Source organism: Dasypus novemcinctus, chromosome X (genome assembly GCF_030445035.2).
Source record: "Dasypus novemcinctus isolate mDasNov1 chromosome X, mDasNov1.1.hap2, whole genome shotgun sequence".
NCBI lineage: Eukaryota > Metazoa > Chordata > Mammalia > Cingulata > Dasypodidae > Dasypus > Dasypus novemcinctus.
Genome location: NC_080704.1, coordinates 17664675 through 17685952, shown reverse-complemented (window position 1 = coordinate 17685952; position 21278 = coordinate 17664675). Strand labels below are relative to the sequence as shown.

The window sequence follows — 21278 nt, the reverse complement described above, 5'->3', positions numbered from 1 at the left end:
CTCTCAGAGCCCAGCTCCCAGAGCTCAGCTGTGAGCAACCAGGCATAGGGCTTGTCTCTTTCCTGCCTCCTCTCTCAGTCTTGGATGCTCCTCTTTCTTCCCGAGTTCAGCTGTGAGCTATCGGACACATGGCAGGGCTCATCTCCTGAGCCTTGAGCTGCTCCGTGGGCCCAGCCCCTCGGGATTCTCTTTTTGTGCCTCTGTGCCCTGCTGGTTTCAGACTCCTGGACCTCTCTCAGCCCTTGGGGCTGTTCTGTTTTCCTGCAGCCCTCTCTCTCACATGGCAGGATCAATATGGCAGCTTCCTTTTCCTCTGTCTGTCTGTCTCTCTCTGTATCTCCTTTTATATTAGCTTCAATAAGAGGGCAGAGACTCAACCTGCATCATATCTCACTGAGGTAGTCCAGTCAAAAGGGTCTCACACCCACAGGAGTAGATTAGTTGAAAAACTTAATCTTTTTCTTTTTGGGACTCATAAAAGAACTTTGAACTGTCACATCATTCTTCCCTAGGCGCTCCAAGTTTTCCTTCCTCTCCTCATTCCTTCCCCTCCTCATTCCTTCCCTTCCTTTATTCATTTCTTCCTTTCATCTTACTTTCCTTGTTCACTGAAGCTTTAAAGATGGTACTAGACAACTTCTGAGTAGAAAAATGACTCCATGTGGATCTCAAGCCTTATTGATTAGGTAAGAGAGTTGAACCAGAGATAATCCATTGTCTTTTTAGGGTTTGCCTCCAATGTTCTTTATCAGACATCAAACTTGAAAATCTCCAATTATCTTCTTTTCTTCCCTACTGAGCATCCCATAGACCCAGCCTGCTTTCCTCTCCCTTGGACTCTGACACTACTCACTATAGGCCTTGGATGCACTTCTCTAAATGTTTTTTCTCTAAAGACAAACTGCATAGCACATTTTAAAAAATCTCTGAAGAGAAACTGCATAGCACATGTTAAAAAATCCTTTCCAGATTTCAAAACACGTTTTTTCTAGCTCTATATAGATTAATACAAAGATTCAGAATTTTTTCTAGTGGCCCAATGTCTTATTTTGCCAGAGCTACTATCACAAATACTACATAATGGCTTGCCTCATACAGCAGGAATTTATTGGCTCATAGTTTTGAGGCTAGAAGTCCAAAATCAAGATATCAAGGATATCCAGGGTCTATAGCATTTTGGTGCTGGCTTGCCATAAGACTTAGGGTTCCTTGACTTATATTTCTGCCTCCTGTCATACAACAATGTCCTCTCCTCCCTTTTCCCACTTCTGTGACCTCCAGGTTCTCTTCATAAGGCTGCTAGGATTACAGGTTAAGTTTCACCATTTCCAGGCCTTCGAATGAGCTCTTCCCTCCACCTGAACACTATTCTCTATCTCACAGCCACTCTTCCTAGACTAACTCCAGCTTGTCTATAGAGTCTTTCTCATTTAAACATCTAGCTATGTGCACCTAGAGATTCCGTTAATTGCCCACATCTTGAACTATAATTATTATTTGTTTGTCTTCTTTTGGACTTTCAGCTTCATCAGGACAGAAATGTTTTTACCTGCCCTATAGTAGATGCTCGAGAAATATCTGTTAAATGAATGAATTGCTATTTTATGAATCTAATTGCACATATGCCTTGTTACTTTAAACCCTTTGGGAAAGGAGACGAAGTAGAAATCATTTGAGAATGCAAGGTTACATACATTTGCTTCTTTCTCATTAGATGTTTATGGTGATAGCACATAGTGAGTGCCCAATAAATATATTATTGTCCTGTTGTTTTCTGAAGGTGATACTAACCTCCAGAGAAAGATTATAATTCCTTTTCTGTAGAAATTGGTGTGAATATTCCAAGCTGTGTCATGGTGCTGTGGCTTGGCGTCAGCTGGACACTCTAGTTCAATACCCCCATCTCCCTCCTTCTGATCCCTACTTGGAAGACAACTATTCCCAAGCTTAAACTATCACTTCCTCCATTTGGGCCAACTTTTCCATTAGGCATTGTAGCAGTTTGATAGTATGAATTCCAGAAAAAAAAAAGAGATACAGATTATGTTTGTAAACTGGTCTGTTCCTCTGGGCATGATTCCCTTTAATTGCATTAAATTAAAAGGTTTTACACTTACTGGTTTAAATCAAGATTAGGACTTGATTCGACCACCTTATTAGAGCGACTCAGGGTTGAGTCCCCACCCACTTGGTGGGCTATATAAACAGACACTCAATCAAGAGCGCAGGAGAAGATACACGGAAGAGAGAGTTCCATAGACATGGCAGAGGAGACAATCTTGATCCTGGTCCTGGAGAGAGCTGAGCCATTTGCCTGATAGTTTGCAGCTGAAGAGACCAGAGCCCTCAGCAGCTGAGAAGGCCTGGAAAGAAGTGAGCCCTCCAGCCTACAGCTGAGATCGGAAGGAGCTGGGCCCAAGGAGCCTTAAGAGAAAGAGGAAGGCTGAACCCTTGCAGACATCACCTGCCATCTTGCTTTAACATGTCGCAAATGACTCTGGGTGAGAAAGCAACCTTGAGTTGGACTTTTTAGGGCCTTGTGACTGTATGCTTTTACCCCAAATAAATACCCTTCTAAAAGCCAACAGATTTCTGGTACTTTGCATCAGCACCCCTTTGGCTGACTAATACAGGCACAATAGGCACAATGTCTGGGGCCCCCAAGAGTTTTAGGGGCCCATGGACGTGTTTTAACTTATTTTGTAAGTCAGGAGAAAAAATGAAATTTTAGGGTCAAAGATTATATTCATCTTTATGTCCAATGCAGTAGGAAAAAAATTTATTTAAATATGTTTTTGTGGACAAAGGGAACCACAAAAGCAAAAGTGCCCTGGAGCCCACAAAAGTCCCAGTACAGTCCTGCCTCCTTTAAAGCTTTCATAACCCCCTTTACTTTTCCACCCCCACCAGATAGAATTAACCACTGCATTGTAACCTAACTATACGTACCATTATTTTAAATTATAATTATTATAATGCCATGTTTACATGTCTATATCTTCACACTAAAAATAATATTCTTAGAGCCAGAGTTTAAGTGACTTAGCATGGTGCCTGGCCTTCCTCCCTCACCTCCTTCACTTCCTTCCTCTCTCCTGTCTTCCTCCTTTCCTTTTTTTACTTTTTGTCTATCTGGTTGTGTTGTCATCTTTTTTTTTTTTTTTTGGTGTGTTGCTTCTTCACTTGGGGGCCTGTGCCTCTCTGTGCCATGCAGGTCTGGGATGCCATTTTTTGTTTAACCAGGAGGTCTGGGAGATCGAACCCAGGGCCTCCATATGGTAAAGAGGAGCTCAATTGCTTGGGCCACAGTCACTTTCCTCCTTCTTTTCTTTATTCTACAATGGAGAACAAAATCAAGCATAGCCCCTGCCCTCGTGGAATTGAAAGTCTACATAGAGCTCAATAAATCTTTGTTAAGGAACAAGCAAATGGAGTGGTAGGTGTCACAAGCTCATTGTCTCATTCCTTCTGGACCTCCTCCATTGTTGACCACCCAGGGTTGGGTTATTTGGGAAGCCCTGTGGAAACAATGACTTGGGGGGAAGAAGTTAGGTTGAGGGGACAAAAGAACATAGTTCCTCCTCACTCTACTTCTCCTTCTCTCTGACAAAATGTTGGTCACCTGGACCCCACATTTTGATGAAACCAAACTGATGGTGGGGCTGACTACTGGTCTCTTAGGAATCATCTAGACCATTGCTTTTCACACTTTGATGTGCATATGAATCACCTGGGCATCTCATTAAAATGCAGATCCTGGTTCAGCGGGTCTGGGGTAGGGTCTGAGATTCTGCACGTCTAACAAACTCCTAGGTAAACCCAATCCTGCTTGTCCTTAGACTAGGCTTTGACTAGCAGGAGTCTAGACCTACACTGGCCAATAGGGTATCTACTAGCTCATGCATTCTCAACAGGGGTGATAACACCCCAAATGAGGCAAAAGAATATCTTGTCTTTTTCAAAATACAAATCACAGATACACATATAACACGTAAGTAGGTATGCAGTGTATCTATTAAAATTTTTTAAATGATTTTTTATTTCTCTCCCCTTCCCCACCCTTCCCCTAGTTGTCTGCTCTCTGTGTCCATTTGCTGTGTGTTCCTCTGTGTCCCCTTGTGTTCTTGTCAGCAGCACCAGGAATCTGTGTCTCTTTTTGTTATGTCATCTTGCTGCATCAGCTCTCCATGTGTGCAGTGCCACTCCTGGGCGGGCTGCACTTTTTTCATGCTGGGCGGCTCTCCTTACGGGGTGCACTCCTTGCACGCGGGGCTCCCCTACACGGGGGACACTCTGTGTGGCACAGCACTCCTTACGTGCATCAGCATTGCACATGGGCCAGCTCATCACATGGGTCAGGAGGCCCTGGATTTGAACCCTGGACCTCCCATGTGTTAGGCAGACGTTCTATCCATTGAGCCAAATCCTCTTCCCTATCTATTAAAATTTAATGGGGGGTGTATTAGTCAGCAAAAGGGTGCTGATGCAAAGTACCAGAAATCTGTTGGATTTTATAAAGGGTATTTATTTAGGATAAAAGTCCCTAAAGAGTCCAACTCAAGGTTACTTCCCTACCAAACTCTGTTGTCATGTGTTGAAGCAAGATGGTGGGGATGTCTGCAAGGGTTCAGCCTTCCTTTTTCCTCTTAAGGGTCTGTGGGTCCTGCTTCTTCTGATCTTGCTGTAGGCTGGCATAGGGCTTGTCTCTCTTCCTGGGGCTCATTTCTTTCCAGGCTCAGCTGCTCTGTTCACATCACAATCTCAGCTGTAGATGAATGGTATCAGGTGAATGGTTCATCTCTCTTCCTGGGGCCTCTGCCATGGCTATGGAGCTGTCTTTCTTCCTCTGTGTTCTTCTCTGTATCTACTTCTGTGTTCTTGATTGAGCCCACCAAGGGAGCGGGGACTCAACCCTGCACACACCAATGACGTGGTCTAATCAAAGCCCTAACCTTGACTTAATCAAGCGAATGTAAAGCCTTTGAATTTAACACAATCAAAATGTATCACACCCAGAGAAACAGACCAGTTTACAAACATAATCAATATCTCTTTTTAGAATTCATAAATAATATCAAACTGCCACAGGGGAGTGTAGAAAAATAGTTTCTAAAAACTCTCCTTACTAGGACACTGATTTTAAAATAGATTGAGAAACACTATTTGATGTGGCTGTTGTCCAAATTGGGATGTGCTGAATATGCTAGATTTCAAAGACAGTACAAAAAGGAATGTAATATATCTCAATAATTTTAAAATACTGATTACATGTTGAAATGATAATTTTGTACATATTGGGTTAAATAAAGTATGTTATTAAAATTAATTTCCCCCTTTTTAAAAAATGTATTTTTATTACAGAAGTTATGAACTTACAAAACAATCATGCATGTGTCGAATTCCCACACAGCAACTCTTCACCAACACACCACACCATTGTGGAACATTTGTTACAGATTGTGAGATAATATCATTAGACTATTACCACTAACTATGGTTCATAGTGTACATTTGGTATATTTTTCCCAAACTACCCTATATCACCGTACATCTTTGGCATTGATGCAATAATATTACAGTATCACTGTTAACTATAGTCTATAGGTTACATTAATTGTATTTTTCCCATGCGTCTCCACATTCCCACCACCCTGCATTAGTGACATGTACCTGATTTAGTTCACAGAAGAACATTCTTGCATTTGTACTATTAACCACAATTCTCATCCACCTCTGGGCCCTTTTTTCCTTTTTAATGTGGTTATTAGAAAAATTCAAATCACATATGTGGCTCACATGTGTTTATTGGGCAGCTCGGTATCATGGTGCTATACTGTGATCTTTGAATATATCTGGCATGTTAGGCATGGCTGGAGGAGACAATAGAAAAGACTCTGTCCCTAGTGAATCTAACAGAAAATCTCTACTGTGCAAACATTTAAATATTTATTGATAAACAAATCCCAAAGAATGTATTTTTTTAATTCTTTGCATTAGACTGTGGTATATATGACCTTGTATTTTCTCCCCCAACCCAGTTCTTTCCCCTTCCAGTCACAGGAACATTCCATTCCTAAATATTTAAAAGGCAAGCCTTGGAAACTGGTTGTGAACTGGTGACTGATCAGTAAATCCTGTAACACTGCCTTCTTCAGAAGTCCTGCTGCCGCTCACATGCCTTCCCCATCTGCACATGGGCATGCATTTTAAAAGACCCCTCTCATTTTGCGGCAAGCTCGGAAAATGCTGTCTCCTCCCGCCACCGAAGAGGAGCACCCGACAGAAGCCCCCTAAATAAATGCTCATTACTAGCCAAGCTGGACTTGTCTAAGTCTTTCTTTGGTCTGATATAACTACCTCAGTTCGGCGGGAAGCGCCGTTTTACACAGCTTCTAACATACCCGGGACAGACTCCACGTTTGGGAGGATGTTATAGGATTGTGTCCCTACAAGCCTTTAAAATTCGTCTAGTTATGCTGAACTTACACAGAAACAACTTGCCTACTTCTGCTCTAGAAATGAGCTTTTGCTGAAGACTCAGTGTGACAAACAGTACTCAGGCAAAACTTACACTGCAGCAGGGTCATTTCAAAATCAGCTAAGGTTTGACTCACAAGTAGTATCAAGCTGCTTTATGTGCTACCCATGTTATCAAAGTTAAACAAGAAGTGACATCTCTTATTTCCACACAAATTTCCAATGGATACATTTTGCCAAGCTCAAACAGTTCCAGCAGTGTTTTTTAGACCTTGATGCAAATACAAAGGAATTTTCATATTTCAAAATCCACGTAACTGTACACTTGAGGAGCTTCTACCTAATCTTAAATTCAAAGTAATTAATCTGCAAGGTCATGGCATGCTAAACAGCAAACATAAGAGAGGAAATCTAATAGAATCCTATAAATGCTGCCTTCCAAGTGATGGATGTGCTCGATTTAAATCATATGCTTGTGGACTGATAACAGAATTTGGCAGTACCTAGCTGTGTAAGCAGACATTTTTTAATATGAAATATATAAAATCACATTACAAATCACCATTAATAGGTGAACGTTTGCAACTGATTTTGATACAAGGGAACAGTAATTTGAAACCTCAATTAAGCAAAATGTTATTACCCCCAGATAATTCCATTCTTATCATTACTAAATGTGAATTATAAAACATACAAATATATTATTATATTTTCAATTTCATCAATAAAAAGCTTGTGGAAATTTTTTTCTTGTTATGGTTTTTATTTCTTTCTTGCTATGTGAATACCTACATAATGTCCTTGATTTTGCTCTTGATCCACCAGAGTCTAAAATATTTACTATCTTTATAGACTAAGAAGATGGCCATTAGGGAATTAGTAATAAGACTGTGAAATGAAAATAAAACACTCGGAAGAGACTATTTGATTTTTTAAATTGGGACATCAAAACACATTCTTAGCATATCTGAAGACACAAACTAAATGGAAGCCAAATATATATTTTAAAAAGTGGTGGGGGGAATAGAAGACAGAACCAATGGCCAGAGTGTCACACATTCAAGGGAAGTAGGTTAAGGTCTGCCTCCAAGGCATGGTCACTGATTTAGGGCATTTAGGGGCCTTTTAAAGACCTGGAACACTAACCTTCACTTGGAGAGGGATCAGGGGCTTGCTGAATGCTGAGACAACCTATTATTATCTGGGAAAGAAGGTCATACAGAGGAGTAACCTATCAGGAACTTTTAGGAACAAATTGGAGAAACTATCCTTAAGAGAAGAGTACTATGTCTACAAGAGAGCATAAATTCTTAAACATGTTTGCACAAATTTAGATGACAGCATCCACATTTTTAGGGGACGAATACTGTCGGGAGAACAAGCCTTGGAGTAAGTTGACCTGGGAGTAAATTCCAGCCTGCCCCTCCCCGTGTCCTTGGAGAAGGGTAAAATGATCTAAAGTATGTTAAAGCACCCAGCAAGTTGTCCTGGACATAAGAAGTGCTCAAGAGATGTGAAAGGAGTTTAAACTGGTGGGTTCCAGTTTTGTTTGTTTTTTAACTGGGGCACCGTTTTCATTTGGGAACCATGTGTTCTTTAACATTATTAGGGCTTCCTTATTTTTAGGAGAGAAATGAAATTTGACACCTTGGTTGGTGAGAATTAACCATTTTATATCTTGCATCCACTTGAGTTGTATGTTCCAGAAGAAGAATGTAGCTTTGCATATAGAAGTCTTTTAATTAGTGAAACATCATCTGAATCCAGTCAATCTTCACTAGCACGCACAATCAGACATACATTCCCAACAGGGTGAAAATTAGTTCTTGGTGTGGGGTATTTTAGATATTGCAATGACTTACAGCCCTCTAAAAGGCCACAGTACACTAAGTATACACTATGTCTATGGTATTAAAATTTCTTGGCGGGCAATTAGGGGAAAAATGTCTAAAAAATCTAAATAATGAAAAAGAGATTGAGAAACAAATACTATATATGCTGCTTATTTTGAAGGCATGGAATGAATCCATTTCAATCTGTAGATCATTTTCTTCACTGCCTATTTATTCTGATAGCTAAGGGATTTATTTCACTGGCCAAGGTCTGGTCCATTAAACATCCTTGTTGGGGAAGTTTACTACTCTAGCAGAAATGTGCTGTAACCTTGATAGTCAATATAACAGTAAAGTGGAGTTTATGTCTCATGCCTACTGCCTTGGACAAACACTCTGGGTAATTAGAAAGCAGTCAATCATCAACCACACCTCTCATTTTTAATTTAATGATCCCATAATGTGCCATGAGGGAACGAACACATTGCGAGGGGATATGTACTGGAAATAAAATATCGTAAAGCAAGTGGAAATACAGCTGTCATTCCAGCCTCCAAGTCCTCAGTGAAAACTACTTCATGACACTGAAAAGACAAATGTCTGAAAACCAGCACATTAACCAAGATGGTGATATCTGGGCTTGCTTCACAGACGAAATGCAAACTAAGCTAACTTTTGTGGTTTTTGGTATAGTTTCATTATCTGTGTTTTCCAGAACTGTCCAATAAGAAGATGTCACTGTATAAAAGAATGCAATGAGTTATTGTGTTTAGAATGATGCATGTTTAGAATCTAGGTATGAATATCACAAATTGAATATGTCCATATTTCTGGATAAGGAAGAGGGAATAGGAGAGAATACAGTTTAAGAATCAAAGAGAGTTAAAAAATAAAAACAAAAAAATCCTTCAAAGTTCCCAATTCCCTGTCCTAATTTCAAATACATAAGGCCCATTAACGTAAGCTTTTGTTTCCCATTTTACATCTTGTTTTCCATTATGAAAAAAATCATGTGGTTAGTAACTGCAATTATATAAGTAATACATAGAATTTTTCTTTCTTCCCTCCTTCCTCCTCCTTCCCTCCTTTCTTTCTTTCATTCTTTTTTTTTCTTCAGAATTTATTCAATGTCCACTCTATGCTAGAAATCATGCTATGTTCAGGAAATAGAGAAAGAAATGTCCTAGAAGGGACCCATTTCATTACTTATGATGATATGAAGTTAAAGACTAAGAGTGCCTTTCTCTTTTAGGGAATCATGACTTGACTGAAAGAATGAATGAATGGATGATTATTTTCTAGGTGTGGTTTGAGTAATTCTACTCTTTCCTTTCATGGCATTGCTTCAAAAAGACTTTTATATCAGATATGGACACAATGTAAGAGTCAAATTATAATGAACAGCATTTGCCACCTCTTAATTATTTTGACACAGTGGTGGGAGGAGTATGGTTCAAGTATTATAGTTGGTACAAGACTCTATGGTGGTATTGGACAGTAGGGGAGAGTTTGGACAGTAAATGAAATTGTGTCCCTATTTATTCCTTGATGTGGCTTATACTTTTGCGAAATGAGGAAATATATGACAATAATGATAGGTGTGGGATATTAGATGAAGGAAGACATTTCATCAGACCCATAGAAGGTGAAACTACTTTTTCAAAAATTATGTATTTTTTTTAAATTGGAGAAGTTGTAGTTTTACAGAAAAACCATGCATGTTCCCACATACACAGCATCACACATGCAGTTTTCCCTATTATTAACACTTTGCATTAGTGTTGTACCTTTGTTACAATTGATGAAATAGTGTTATTATAATTAGACTATTAACTATAGTTCATGCTTTACATTAGAGCTCACTGTTTATGTTATACAATCCTACGGTTTAAAAATTGTTATTCTAGTAACATATATAAGTTTTCATTTGAACTACATCCAAATATATAATTCAGTGGAGTTAATTATATTCACAATGTTATGCTACCATCACCACCATCTGTTACCAAAAGTTTTCCATCACCTCAAATAGAAATGCTGTACTAATTAAGCATGAACTCCCCATTCCTTTCTCCCACCCTGGACCCTGGTAACCTGTATTCTAGTTTCTGATTCTATGAATTGACTTAATCTAACTATTTCATATCAGTAAGAACATACAATATTTATCCTTTTCTATCTGACTTATTTCACTCAACATGAGGTCTTCAAGGCTCTTTCATATTGTTGCATACATAAGAATGTCATTCCTTTTTTATGACTGATTACTCTTCCATTGTATGGATATATAAAATTTTATTTAGCCTTTCATCTGTTGAGGGACACTTGGGTTCCTTCCATCTTTTGGCAATTGTGAATATGCCACTATGAACATCAGTGTACTAATATCTGTTCAAGTCCCTGCTTTCAATTCTTTTGGGTATATGCCTAGAAGTGGGATTGCCTGCCAGGTCATATGGTAATTCTAGACTTCCTGAGGAACCACCAAACTGTTTTCCACAGTGGCTGCACCATTTTACATTCCCACCAGCAATGAAAGAATGTTCCTATTTCTCCATGTCCTTTCCAACACTTGTTATTTTCCCTTTTGTTAATAGTAGCCATTCTACTGGGTGTGGAAATGGTATCTCATTGTGGTTTTCATTTGCATTTCCCTAATGGTTAATGATATTGAGCATCTTCTCATGTGCTTACTGATCTTTTGTATATCTTTGGAGAAATGTCTACTCAAGTCTTTTCCCATTTAAAAAAAATTGGATTGTTTGCCTTTTTAATGTTGAGTCATAGGATATCTTTATTTATCTCAAAAGTAAACCCTTGTAGGATATATGGTTTCCAAATATTTTCTCCCATTCAGTAGGCTATCTTTTTACTTTCATGATGAAGCCTTTTGATGTACAAAAATTTTAAATTTTTATAAAGTCCCATTTATCTATTTTTTTCTTTTGTTGTTTGTGCTTTTGGTGTAAAACTTAAGAAACTATTGTATAGCACAAGATCCAAAAGATGTTTTCCTATGTTTTCTTCCAGGAATTTTATAGTACTGATTCTTAGATTTAAGTCTTTATCATTTTGAGTTAAATTTTGTATATGGTGCAAAGCAGGTGCCCAGTTTCATTCTTTTGCATTTGGATATCCAGATTTGTGGGGTTTTTTTGCATCAAAGTTGCTTTACTCAAGGTAAACATACAAGAATTATGTATAATTGTATTTACATCATCAAAAGGAATCTGACAATAAAAATACAGTATAAATAGAAACTTCGAACTCATTTTAGAAGACTATTGGTGCATAATAGTTTTATAATCACTTTAGTTAAGAATAGGTAAAAAGGTATTAATTCAAATCAAAATACAAAAAGTCCTGGCTCAATTTGTAATTCTAACAGAAAAATAAAGGGAATACAGAACTTTTTCTGCTGCTTGGAAAAACTATTAAATAAGGTAGATGACAAGTTAAACTATTAAACTTTAATGCTTCCTATCATCAGAAAGTTTGAATAAGTTAACTTTCAAGCTGTTTCTCAGTTTTTAAAGACCTTCAAAGCAACACCCAATGGTGTGATGAAAAAGTAAATGTCATACACTGAAACTAATCATTATAACAAAAATTCAATTTATTCTAGGCAATTCGGTCTCAAAAAATTAAAGTTACACAGAAAAAAACAGGGGTCAGAAACAATGAAAGAATGATCAGGACTATTGCATGGCTTTGTTTATTTTAACACTGTTGTGGCTTTATTGAAAACACAGTTGCACAAAGTATTAACTTCAAAGTTTTGTAAGGAGAGATTCTTTAGGAACTAAGCCCACTATATACCGTACTTCCATACAAAGAGCATTAAAATAGGACCAAAAACCTCTACAAAATATAAAACCCAACCTTATTTATTTGCATGAAAATACCACCCAGGATGCTAAATAAGTTTTTAAAGTTATCTGGAGGCTCTAAGTGTTGTTTTCAAATCAAAGAACTCTGGTTTTGATTGCACAATAAGATGATTGATTAAAAAGGCAATATATAGGTTTAATTTTTAAAAAATGTATTTTCTAATCTAACATACTACATGATGAAAACTTTTATGTACTAAAATGGGGCATTTCAATTGTTAAAAAGAAGTAAAATGATGTGGGGCATTTTGGGGTTGGAGCTGTCCTAAATGATATTGCAGGGACAGATGTTGGACATTATATATCCTGCCATAACCCACTGAATGGACTGGGGGAGAATGTAAACTACAATGTAAACTATAATCCATGCAGTGCACAGTGCTCCAAAATGTATTCACCAAATGCAGTGAATGGGCCACAATGATGAAAGAGGTTGTTGATGTGGGAGGAGTGGGGTGAGGGGGGCGTGGAGGGTATATAGAAACCTCTTATATTTTTTGAATGTAACATTGAAAAAAAAGAGATCATAAAAAAATTTAAAAAAAGAAGTAAAATGTTAAGTCTTTTGGAGATTCCAATCCTTCTGATCTTATCCCAAGAATTTTATTTCAGTCAGTTGTGCAACTTTTTTTCAGTTTCTCCACAAATAACAATATTTTTTACTTTAAATCCCCAAAGTATTATATTTTAAAATGAAAAAAACAAAAGTACTACACTCAGTAATTTAAATGTATCTCACTATCTGAACATAACTCCAATTAATTTGCTGACACTAAGTTAAAAAATATTTACAAATATTCAAAAAAATGGAAAAGTTTAGATTGTTGAGTGGAGCCTCCATGACAAGAAGGGAGGTGTACTTATCTACACATCATAATTTATTTAGTAGGCATACAAGAAACACATGTATGCATACTCACCCTTATCACATCCAAAAATGTTATTCTATTTTTACTGGACATCCGTTTTATACAAATCTTAATTTTAACGTTGATTTAGTTTCAAATAATTTTCCAACTGCCTACTATATTCCAATAAAATGCTGCAATATCTGGTAACGTTTTATAACTATAGGAAGAATAATTGAAAATTAAAAATACTTTGCAAAGAGGTATCTAAATCATTTGGGAAGCCAATTTAAAAATATTAACTTGACTGTCTCATTAGCAATAGGCAATTGTTCTGACTTTTGAAGGCTTCCAAAAGCCTCCCCTGCATTTTTTTCTTCATCCCACCAATACAGTCTACATATGTTGTCAACCAAGAGAGATTTACATTAAGCAGAATCTGTTCATAAAACTGTGTGGATAATAATATTTGTATCTGAGAAAATACACAGTTTCTTTTACTTGGTTGTTTAAAACTCAGACAAGTCTGAAAAAGTGGTTGCAGTATAAGATTAAAGGTTTTCCTGGGTATCCACAAGATTTCCTTTTTTTTTCCTTTTGTAATGGAGGGAAGTGAAATAAGAAAGGAAGGTGACTGTAAAGGAATTGCTAAGAGGGAAAAGAATACACGCTTAAAAACCAAACAAGGAAAGCAGACTTGGCCCAATGGATAGGGTGTCCGCCTACCACATGGGAGGTCCTCGGTTCAAACCCCGGGCCTCCTTGACCTGTGTGGAGCTGGCCCATGTGTAGTGCTGATGCATGCAAGGAGTGCCCTGCCACGCAGGGGTGTCCCCCGCGTAGGGGAGCCCCACATGCAAGGAGTGCGCCCCTTAAGGAGAGCCACCCAGCATGAAAGAAAGTGCAGCCTGCCCAGGAATGGCGCCGCCCACACGGGGAGCTGACACAGCAAGATGATGCAACAAAAAGAAATGCATATTCCCAGTGCCGCTGATAAGGATAGAAGCGGTCACAGAAGAACACACAGTGAGTGGACACAGAGAGTAGACTACGGGGTTGGGGGTAGGGGGGAAGGGAGAGATAAATAAAAAATAAATCTTAAAAAAAATAAAAACCAAACAAAACCTTGACATGTCATGATCTGCAGCTTGAAGAAAAAAGGGCTCACCTGCTTGTCTCGGAACTTAGTATAAGCAATTTTTCCTTCAAAAATAAAATCTTATCAGTTACTTGGCTTAAAAGAGGTTTCAGAAGCCTCCATAGAATCTGTGAATTCTATTGCTCAATAGAATCTTTACATTTCTGCTTCTACTTACCAAGTTACACATGTGACAAAAAATACCCAAATACTCGTAGCCAAAAAAGTCATTATTTTTGAACTAAATGTTTGTGGGTCACCTCTTAAAAAAACCCAATGTATCATTCAAGAGACTATTGCCATTTCATATTAAAGCCTACTGTGATTTCAATTAGTTTATAAATAACTCTAAAATCTAAAGAATGAAATGCACCTTACTAAACCTGTGTATAAAGCTAACATGTTTAATTACAGACTAAACATGACTTACACAGTGAACTTGAATTTTTAAAATTAAGAACCCAAATGATTGTTAGGGAATTTCATAATAGGTGAATGAATTTTTTTCTCTACACACAATATGATCATAAACAGACTAATAACTCTAATTTGGAATGATATAAAGGCAAAAATAGTAAACCACACTTTTCCTATAAAAAGTTACATGTTGTCTTCAGTAGGGATAGCTATCGTACATGAAGAAACAAAGAAACTGTGTTCGCTCTATTGCAAACCCAGAACATTAAGGAATCTAGTCTTAGAATCATCTAGTCATCTGCTTCCTCTCCATCATCTTCAGCATTTCATTTCCTCTTCTCCCCTTGAAGACTTCTCTTCTTCTTCCCCTTCCTCTCTTTCAACAAAGTCATCATCATGTTCATCCTGAATTTCTTCTTTCATTAAGTATGAGTGGCCCACTTCTCACTTTCACAATTCTTAGCCTGCTTCATTTTCATCCTCATCTTTCTCCTCTTCTTCATATCCTTCAGGTGAACCAGCTTCATCTTCCTCTTTATCTTCATCATCTTCATCTCCATCCTCCTCTTCTTTCTCCTTCTCTTCAGAGCCCAGTGCTTCGTTATTCATATCAAATCTGTTTAAGTGTGTGATTTGCTGCAGTAGCTCAAAAATACTTTCTCTATAATCTTCCAGGTTTTTGATCTCACAGTTAAACAAGTTGAGACTTTTCAAATTTTTAAGATTTTACAGAGCTTCTACTGTGCTGGGATCTTTGATTTTGTTTCCACTTAGATTGAGGTAGGTAAGATTTGGACATTTCTCAGCCAGGACTTCCAAGCCTTCAGAAATTATATTGTCACTAAGTTCCAACTTTCAAAGTTCATTTAAGCTGGGAAGCCAAGTCAGTGAACTTAGTTCCACATTAGCCATACTCACAAACTGTATTTCTTTAAAAGTATCATTCAGGCTCTCAATTTCCCCTTTGACACACTGGCAATTATCAAGGAATTATTCTGTTACCTCTTCCAGAGCCCTGTTCCTTAACTCCAGGTTAATCCCCTTCTTCATCTCCATGTCCTCCTCCTCCTCTGCCACTACTCTCCTCCCTTCCCTTTTCCTCTCTTTCCCATTACCCCAACACTAAAATTTAAAAAGCTTTGGAAATGAATGAAAAGAAATACTAATAGAATGCCCACCACCAACAGAAAGGAGAGAATAGCAAATGGAGTCCAAGGAATTGGGACTCTAACTCGGCTGCCCCAACTTCTTGTCCACACACTTCCATGTGCAAAGACATGCACACCCACCCATCCATAGTCCTTCTTCTTCAATGGCTGCTCAGGTGGCTATCCAGTTTTTCCAGAACTATTTGGTAAAGAGAATATTTTTCCCCATGGAGTGGACTTGTCACCCTTGTCAAAAATAAATTGACCATAGACATGAGGGTTTATTTTTGAATTTTCAATTCTATCCCATTGGTTTATGTCTGTCCTTGTGCCAATATCATGCTGTTTTGATTACTGTAGCTTTGTAATAAGTTTTAAGATAGATAAGTGTGAGTACTCCAACTTTGTTCTTTTTCAAGACAGTTTTTGCTATTCAGGGCCCCTTACCCTTCCATATAAATTTGGTGGTTGACTTTTCCATTTCTGCAAAGAAGGCTGTTGGAATTTCATTGGGTAAATTTGACATCCTAACAATATTTAGTCTTCTAACCCATGAACATGGAATGTCCTTCAGTTTATTTAGATCTTCTTTGGTTTCTTTTTTTTAGAGATTTATTTATTTATCTCCCCTTCCCCCACTCCAGTTGTCTGTTCTCTGTGTCTATTTGCTGTGTGTTCTTCTTTGTCCGCTTCTGTTGTTGTCAGCGGCATGGGAATCTGTGTTTTTTTGTTGCATCATCTTGTTGTGTCAGCTCTCCGTGTGTGCGGCACCATTCCTGGGCAGGTTGAACTTTCTTTCGCGCTGGGTGGCTCTCCCTACAGGGTGCACTCCTTGCGCGTGGGGCTCCTCTGCATGGGGACACCCCTGCGTGGCACAGCACTCCTTGCATGCATCAGCACTGTGTGTGGGCCAGCTCCACATGGTTTCAAGGAGGCCTGGGGTTTGAACCGCGGACCTCCCATGTGGTAGGCGGACGCCCTATCCACTGGGCCAAGTCCGCTTCCCTTCTTTGATTTCTTTTAGTAAGGCTTCATGCTTTTCCATATATAAGCCCTTTACATCTTCGGTTAAATTTATTCCTAGATATATATTCTTTTAGTTGTTATTGTAAATGGAATTATCTTATTGATTTCCTCTTCTGATTATTCATCATTAGTGTTTATTAAACTCTACTGATTTTTGTGTGTTGATTGTGTATCTGCGACTTTGCTGAATTTGTTTATTACCTTTAGTAGCTTTGTTGTGGATTTTTTCAGGATTTTCTATATATAGGATCCTGTTATCTGCAACTAAAGAAAGTTTTACTTTATCCTTTCCAATTTGGATGGCTTTCAATTTCTTTTTCTTGCCTGATTTCTCTGGCTAGAACTTCCAGTACAATGTTGAATTTCCAGTACAATGTTGAATAGTAGTGGTACAGTGGGCATCCTTGTTTTGTTTCTGATCTTAAAGGGAAAGCTTTCAGTTTTTCACCATTGAGTATGATGTTAGGTATGAGTTTTTTATACATGCCCTTTATCATGTTAAAGATGTTTCCTTCAATTCCTAGTTTTCGGAGTGTTTTTATCATGAAGTCATGCTGGATTTTGTCAAATGCCTTTTCTGCATCAATTGAGATGATCATGTGTATTTTTTTTATTTGTTTCATTAATGTGGTGTATTACATTAATTGATTTTCTTATGTTGAATCAGACTTGCATACCTGGGATAAATCCCACTTGATCATGGTGTATAATTCTTTGCTCTATTCATTATTGAAAGTCGTTTATTGAAGTTTCCTGCTATTAATATGTACTCCTCCCTTTAAATCTGTCATTATATGCTTCATATATTTTGGGGCTCTTCTATTAGTGCATATATTTTATAATTGTTATGCCTTCTTAATGAATTTGCCTTCTTTGTCCCCCATAACAGTTTTTGACTTAAATTCTATTTTATCTGATGGTATAGCTACCCTCATTCTCTAGTCCGTACAAAGTCTAGTCTTTGTTGATGTTTTCTGGATTTTTAACTTGTTTCTTTCTACAGACCATCATTTCCTGTTTCTTTATGATTCTTTGTTGAAAATTTTGTCTGAATTCACCTGAGAATTTCTTCTGTTCTTAGCTGGTCTCACACATGCACCTGTGGTCAGCTGCCAGGCAGATTGGGGGAGGGGTGGTGGCTGCTCTAGATAGCCTCAGCTTGTTAGGCTCATCTTTAGTCCAGTGGTCTGTCACTCACCAGGAGTTTAGCTTAGGCTTGTTCACTTGGTGGTTAAGCAGGGCTGAGAGAGTTGAGAGAGAACGTGAAAGTGTGCATGGACTCTTAAGACCTAGACTCAGAGAAGGCACAGTATCACTTCTGCCACATTCTATTGGCCAAAGAAGATTCAAGGAGAAGGCAAATAGACTAGATCTTTTGATGGGAGAAACTGCAAAGTCACATTGTAAAGGGAGGAGTGAAAAAGTAGTTTTGCAATCTACCATAGATACCTTATACTAAATCATTGCAAAGCCCTCTCCCTAATTGGTTGAGCATCACAGTAAACCCATGGGCTAAAATCTGAGCACCTTCACTTGTTAATTGGATTGCAACTCTTTAGTTAATGTATTAAAACCTTCATTTCCTTTCACATTAAATGGAAATTATAAATAAATGAAAATAGTTTCTTACTCATAGGGTGGCTATGAGGATTCAAGATCATGCTTGTAAAGTGCTTAGCATAGTACCTGGCATATAAATGTTAACCATTATTTATAACCTATAAAGACAGGTCTGTACTCTCTAGCTAGTGCCCTAGAATCTTTTCTCTCTCTCCTCTTTGTTAAACAAAACTTAAGTAATTTCCTTATCCATGATGCCTCTTACCCCTCACCTGATTACTATTTTAGTTGACTGCTCAACCACAGCACCTCCACACCTGTCAGTTTCTGCGTCCCTAGTGGAGCTCTCCAGGGTGCTGGATTGCCAATGACTAAGGCTGTCTGATGGGTGTTATGGGCTTAATCTGTCTTGCCTTGTTCTGGGCCTTCTCACTTCTGGTTTTTTATTATTCAGTAGCTTTATCCTTAGAAGAATGCTAGGTTTGAAATTCCAGCTGAGTAATAGATGAAAAATTATTCCTTCCCCCACTGTTTCTCCAGTTTACCAAGGAGAATATTACCTTTAGGCATGGATCTAGACCTCAAAAATGGTCTTCTCAGTGCCCCATGTACCCAAGCATGATGGGTCTTCTGGAGACATTTTATGGAAGTATTTGGAGATATTCCTGTATATCAGATTCATTTTCAATTTGTGTGAAACTTGGGCCTAAGTATTTGATGAATAAATTAATACAAAATTCTGAATGAGCTCCCAAATATGATCAAGCTGCCTGAATAAGCTGTATTTTACTCCTGCTCCACAGACAACTTTTGGGAGATCACGATGTTTATTCAGGAGAGGAAAAAGGCTTTTGGACAATACCAACCACCCATTCCAGTGAAAAGGCTGAGCAAAGAAAAACACTCACCATGAGAGTTTCTCCAAGCGTATTCTCAAGCTTTCAATTTTCACAATTACTTAATGACCTCATCCTTGTAGACTTACTGAGGTCTTGCCTGCTCTTATGTATACTATGCCAATGTTGAAACATTGGGGATCACTGAACTCCAAAAATAATATCTTGTATCATGATGGCATTATCCAAATTCTGAGGCAATAGGACCCTGATTCCTCTCTGGATGGAATCCAAATTAATATTTCTAAGACACACCACATTATGACTGACCCCCCGAAAGATGATGAAAGGCTTATATGGAATTTATAGTGTATAATTTCTAGACACTAAACCCATTTTGGAACCAAAGAAGATCTCTATTCTAGACACCAAATCCATTTTGCAACCAAAGAAGATATCTGATGAGATTCAAGACAGGATGGCACATATTAGGAGGGTCTTTGGTGGCAGGCAATATAGTAATGGTAAGGCTCTTACCTAACCTAGACTCCAGGTTTTACATACTTTTGGTGACATTACATCTTCAGTATTATCAAAAGCCAAAAGATTTTGATTTAAAATGTGGTAGTACTCTGAAGCTTCAGAAAAGTTCTTATAATTCCAAGTCCATGTATTCAAGTGGGTACAAGATTGGAGAAGCCTTTGCCCTTCAAGGTTTAACATCCAGGCTATTCCTCCTTGAAGCTCCGATGTTAGGTACCTGACGATTTACACTGTGATTTATCCACCCCTCATCTCTGTGATTCTGGGAACTGGACTGAGTGTATAACATCTTGTACTTTCTTTCACATCTCTAACTTGCTCACGTTCCAGAGAGAGAGAGAGAGAGAGAGAGAGAGAGAGAGAGAGAGAGCCCAAAGAAGCTCTGCAATAAAATAAACATCAAGATGGGAATGAGTGTTGCTGGGGGGGGAGAGGTGGGGTGGGAGTGGTGGGGTTGAATGGGACCTCATATATATATATTTTTAATGTAATATTATTACAAAGTCAATAAAAAAATAAAATAAAATAAACATCAATATTCTTGGGCGGTGTGCCAGCCTTCCAGGATAATTAGAAGAAAACTTCAAAGCCACAATTTAGCACCTACTCTGGTTCTATAGACCAGAGCAAGCTTTGCTCTGAGCCCATTCTTGTCTATTTAGCTCTGATGAGTTCTGATGCCTCCAAACAAGAAGGCTTCCTAAGCCTTGAGGCTTACAATCCTTCTAGGACTTGTTTAATAAGCTCTTACTCGGGAAAATCGCATCAGAGAGGGAAACAAATGGAAAAGAAGAGGCTTCTATATATTGAAGACAGTATCCTGCAGTGTCATGCCATTCTGTCTTTGCAATAACTATTTTTCATTCTCAGAACATTAGGGATGTTATTTTTGTGACATACTAAACTATGACACAATCAAATATCTTGATAACACCCTAGTTTATTTCTAGGTTCTCATTCTTATGTTGATCATGCACTCTCTTTTGAATTGGCCACTCAGCCATCAGTTATGAATAAAATATATTATATAGAAATCTTGCATGGCATCATTTTCCCATTGGGCACAGAAATAGACCCCTTAATAGTGAGCAGAGTTCTGGGTCGTATCTTACAGAGATCCCAAATTCTTATTTATCCATCCATTTCCCTCCTGTGGTGAAGACTAAGTAATATTTTCCAGCACATTTGACTCCTGGAGAAGTAAGATCTTTTCCTGTTGGTCTTAGCCAAGAAGATATCTTTGGCTAACCACCTCCAGTTGATGACTCCCAAATGTATATCTCCATCAAACTCCAGATTTGTATATCCAGCTGCGTCCTCAACATCTTCACTTGGATTTATAACAGATATCATGATCTCACCTGAACTCCTTGTCTTCTCTCCAAACCTATTCAACCTGTAACCTTATTTCTACATAACTAATGCTGGTGAATTTATTCTGAAATAAGCATACCCATTCTAATACCAAACTTCTTAACAGGTGTGGCACCTCTGAGAACTCCAATTCATAATGATCTCATCCTCATTCTCCTGAAACAATTGTCACTGTGGGAGCAAATGCAT

At 38.1% G+C, this 21278-nt stretch overlaps 1 protein-coding gene and 1 pseudogene across 1 annotated transcript in view; one reads left to right on the top strand and one right to left on the bottom strand.

Moving 5' to 3' along the window:
- CLTRN (collectrin, amino acid transport regulator) overlaps positions 1-6347 on the top strand; it is a 44163-nt gene extending 37816 nt beyond the window's left edge. Inside the window, exon 8 of the mRNA XM_058292171.2 lies at positions 6039-6347. Coding sequence (XP_058148154.1) covers positions 6039-6120 — 82 coding nt within the window. The 3' untranslated portion in view covers positions 6121-6347. The remainder of the gene's footprint in view (positions 1-6038) is intronic.
- Positions 6348-14892: 8545 nt separating this feature from the next.
- On the bottom strand, positions 14893-15658 carry LOC101429533 (acidic leucine-rich nuclear phosphoprotein 32 family member E pseudogene; annotated as a pseudogene).
- Between the last annotated feature and the right edge of the window lie 5620 nt (positions 15659-21278).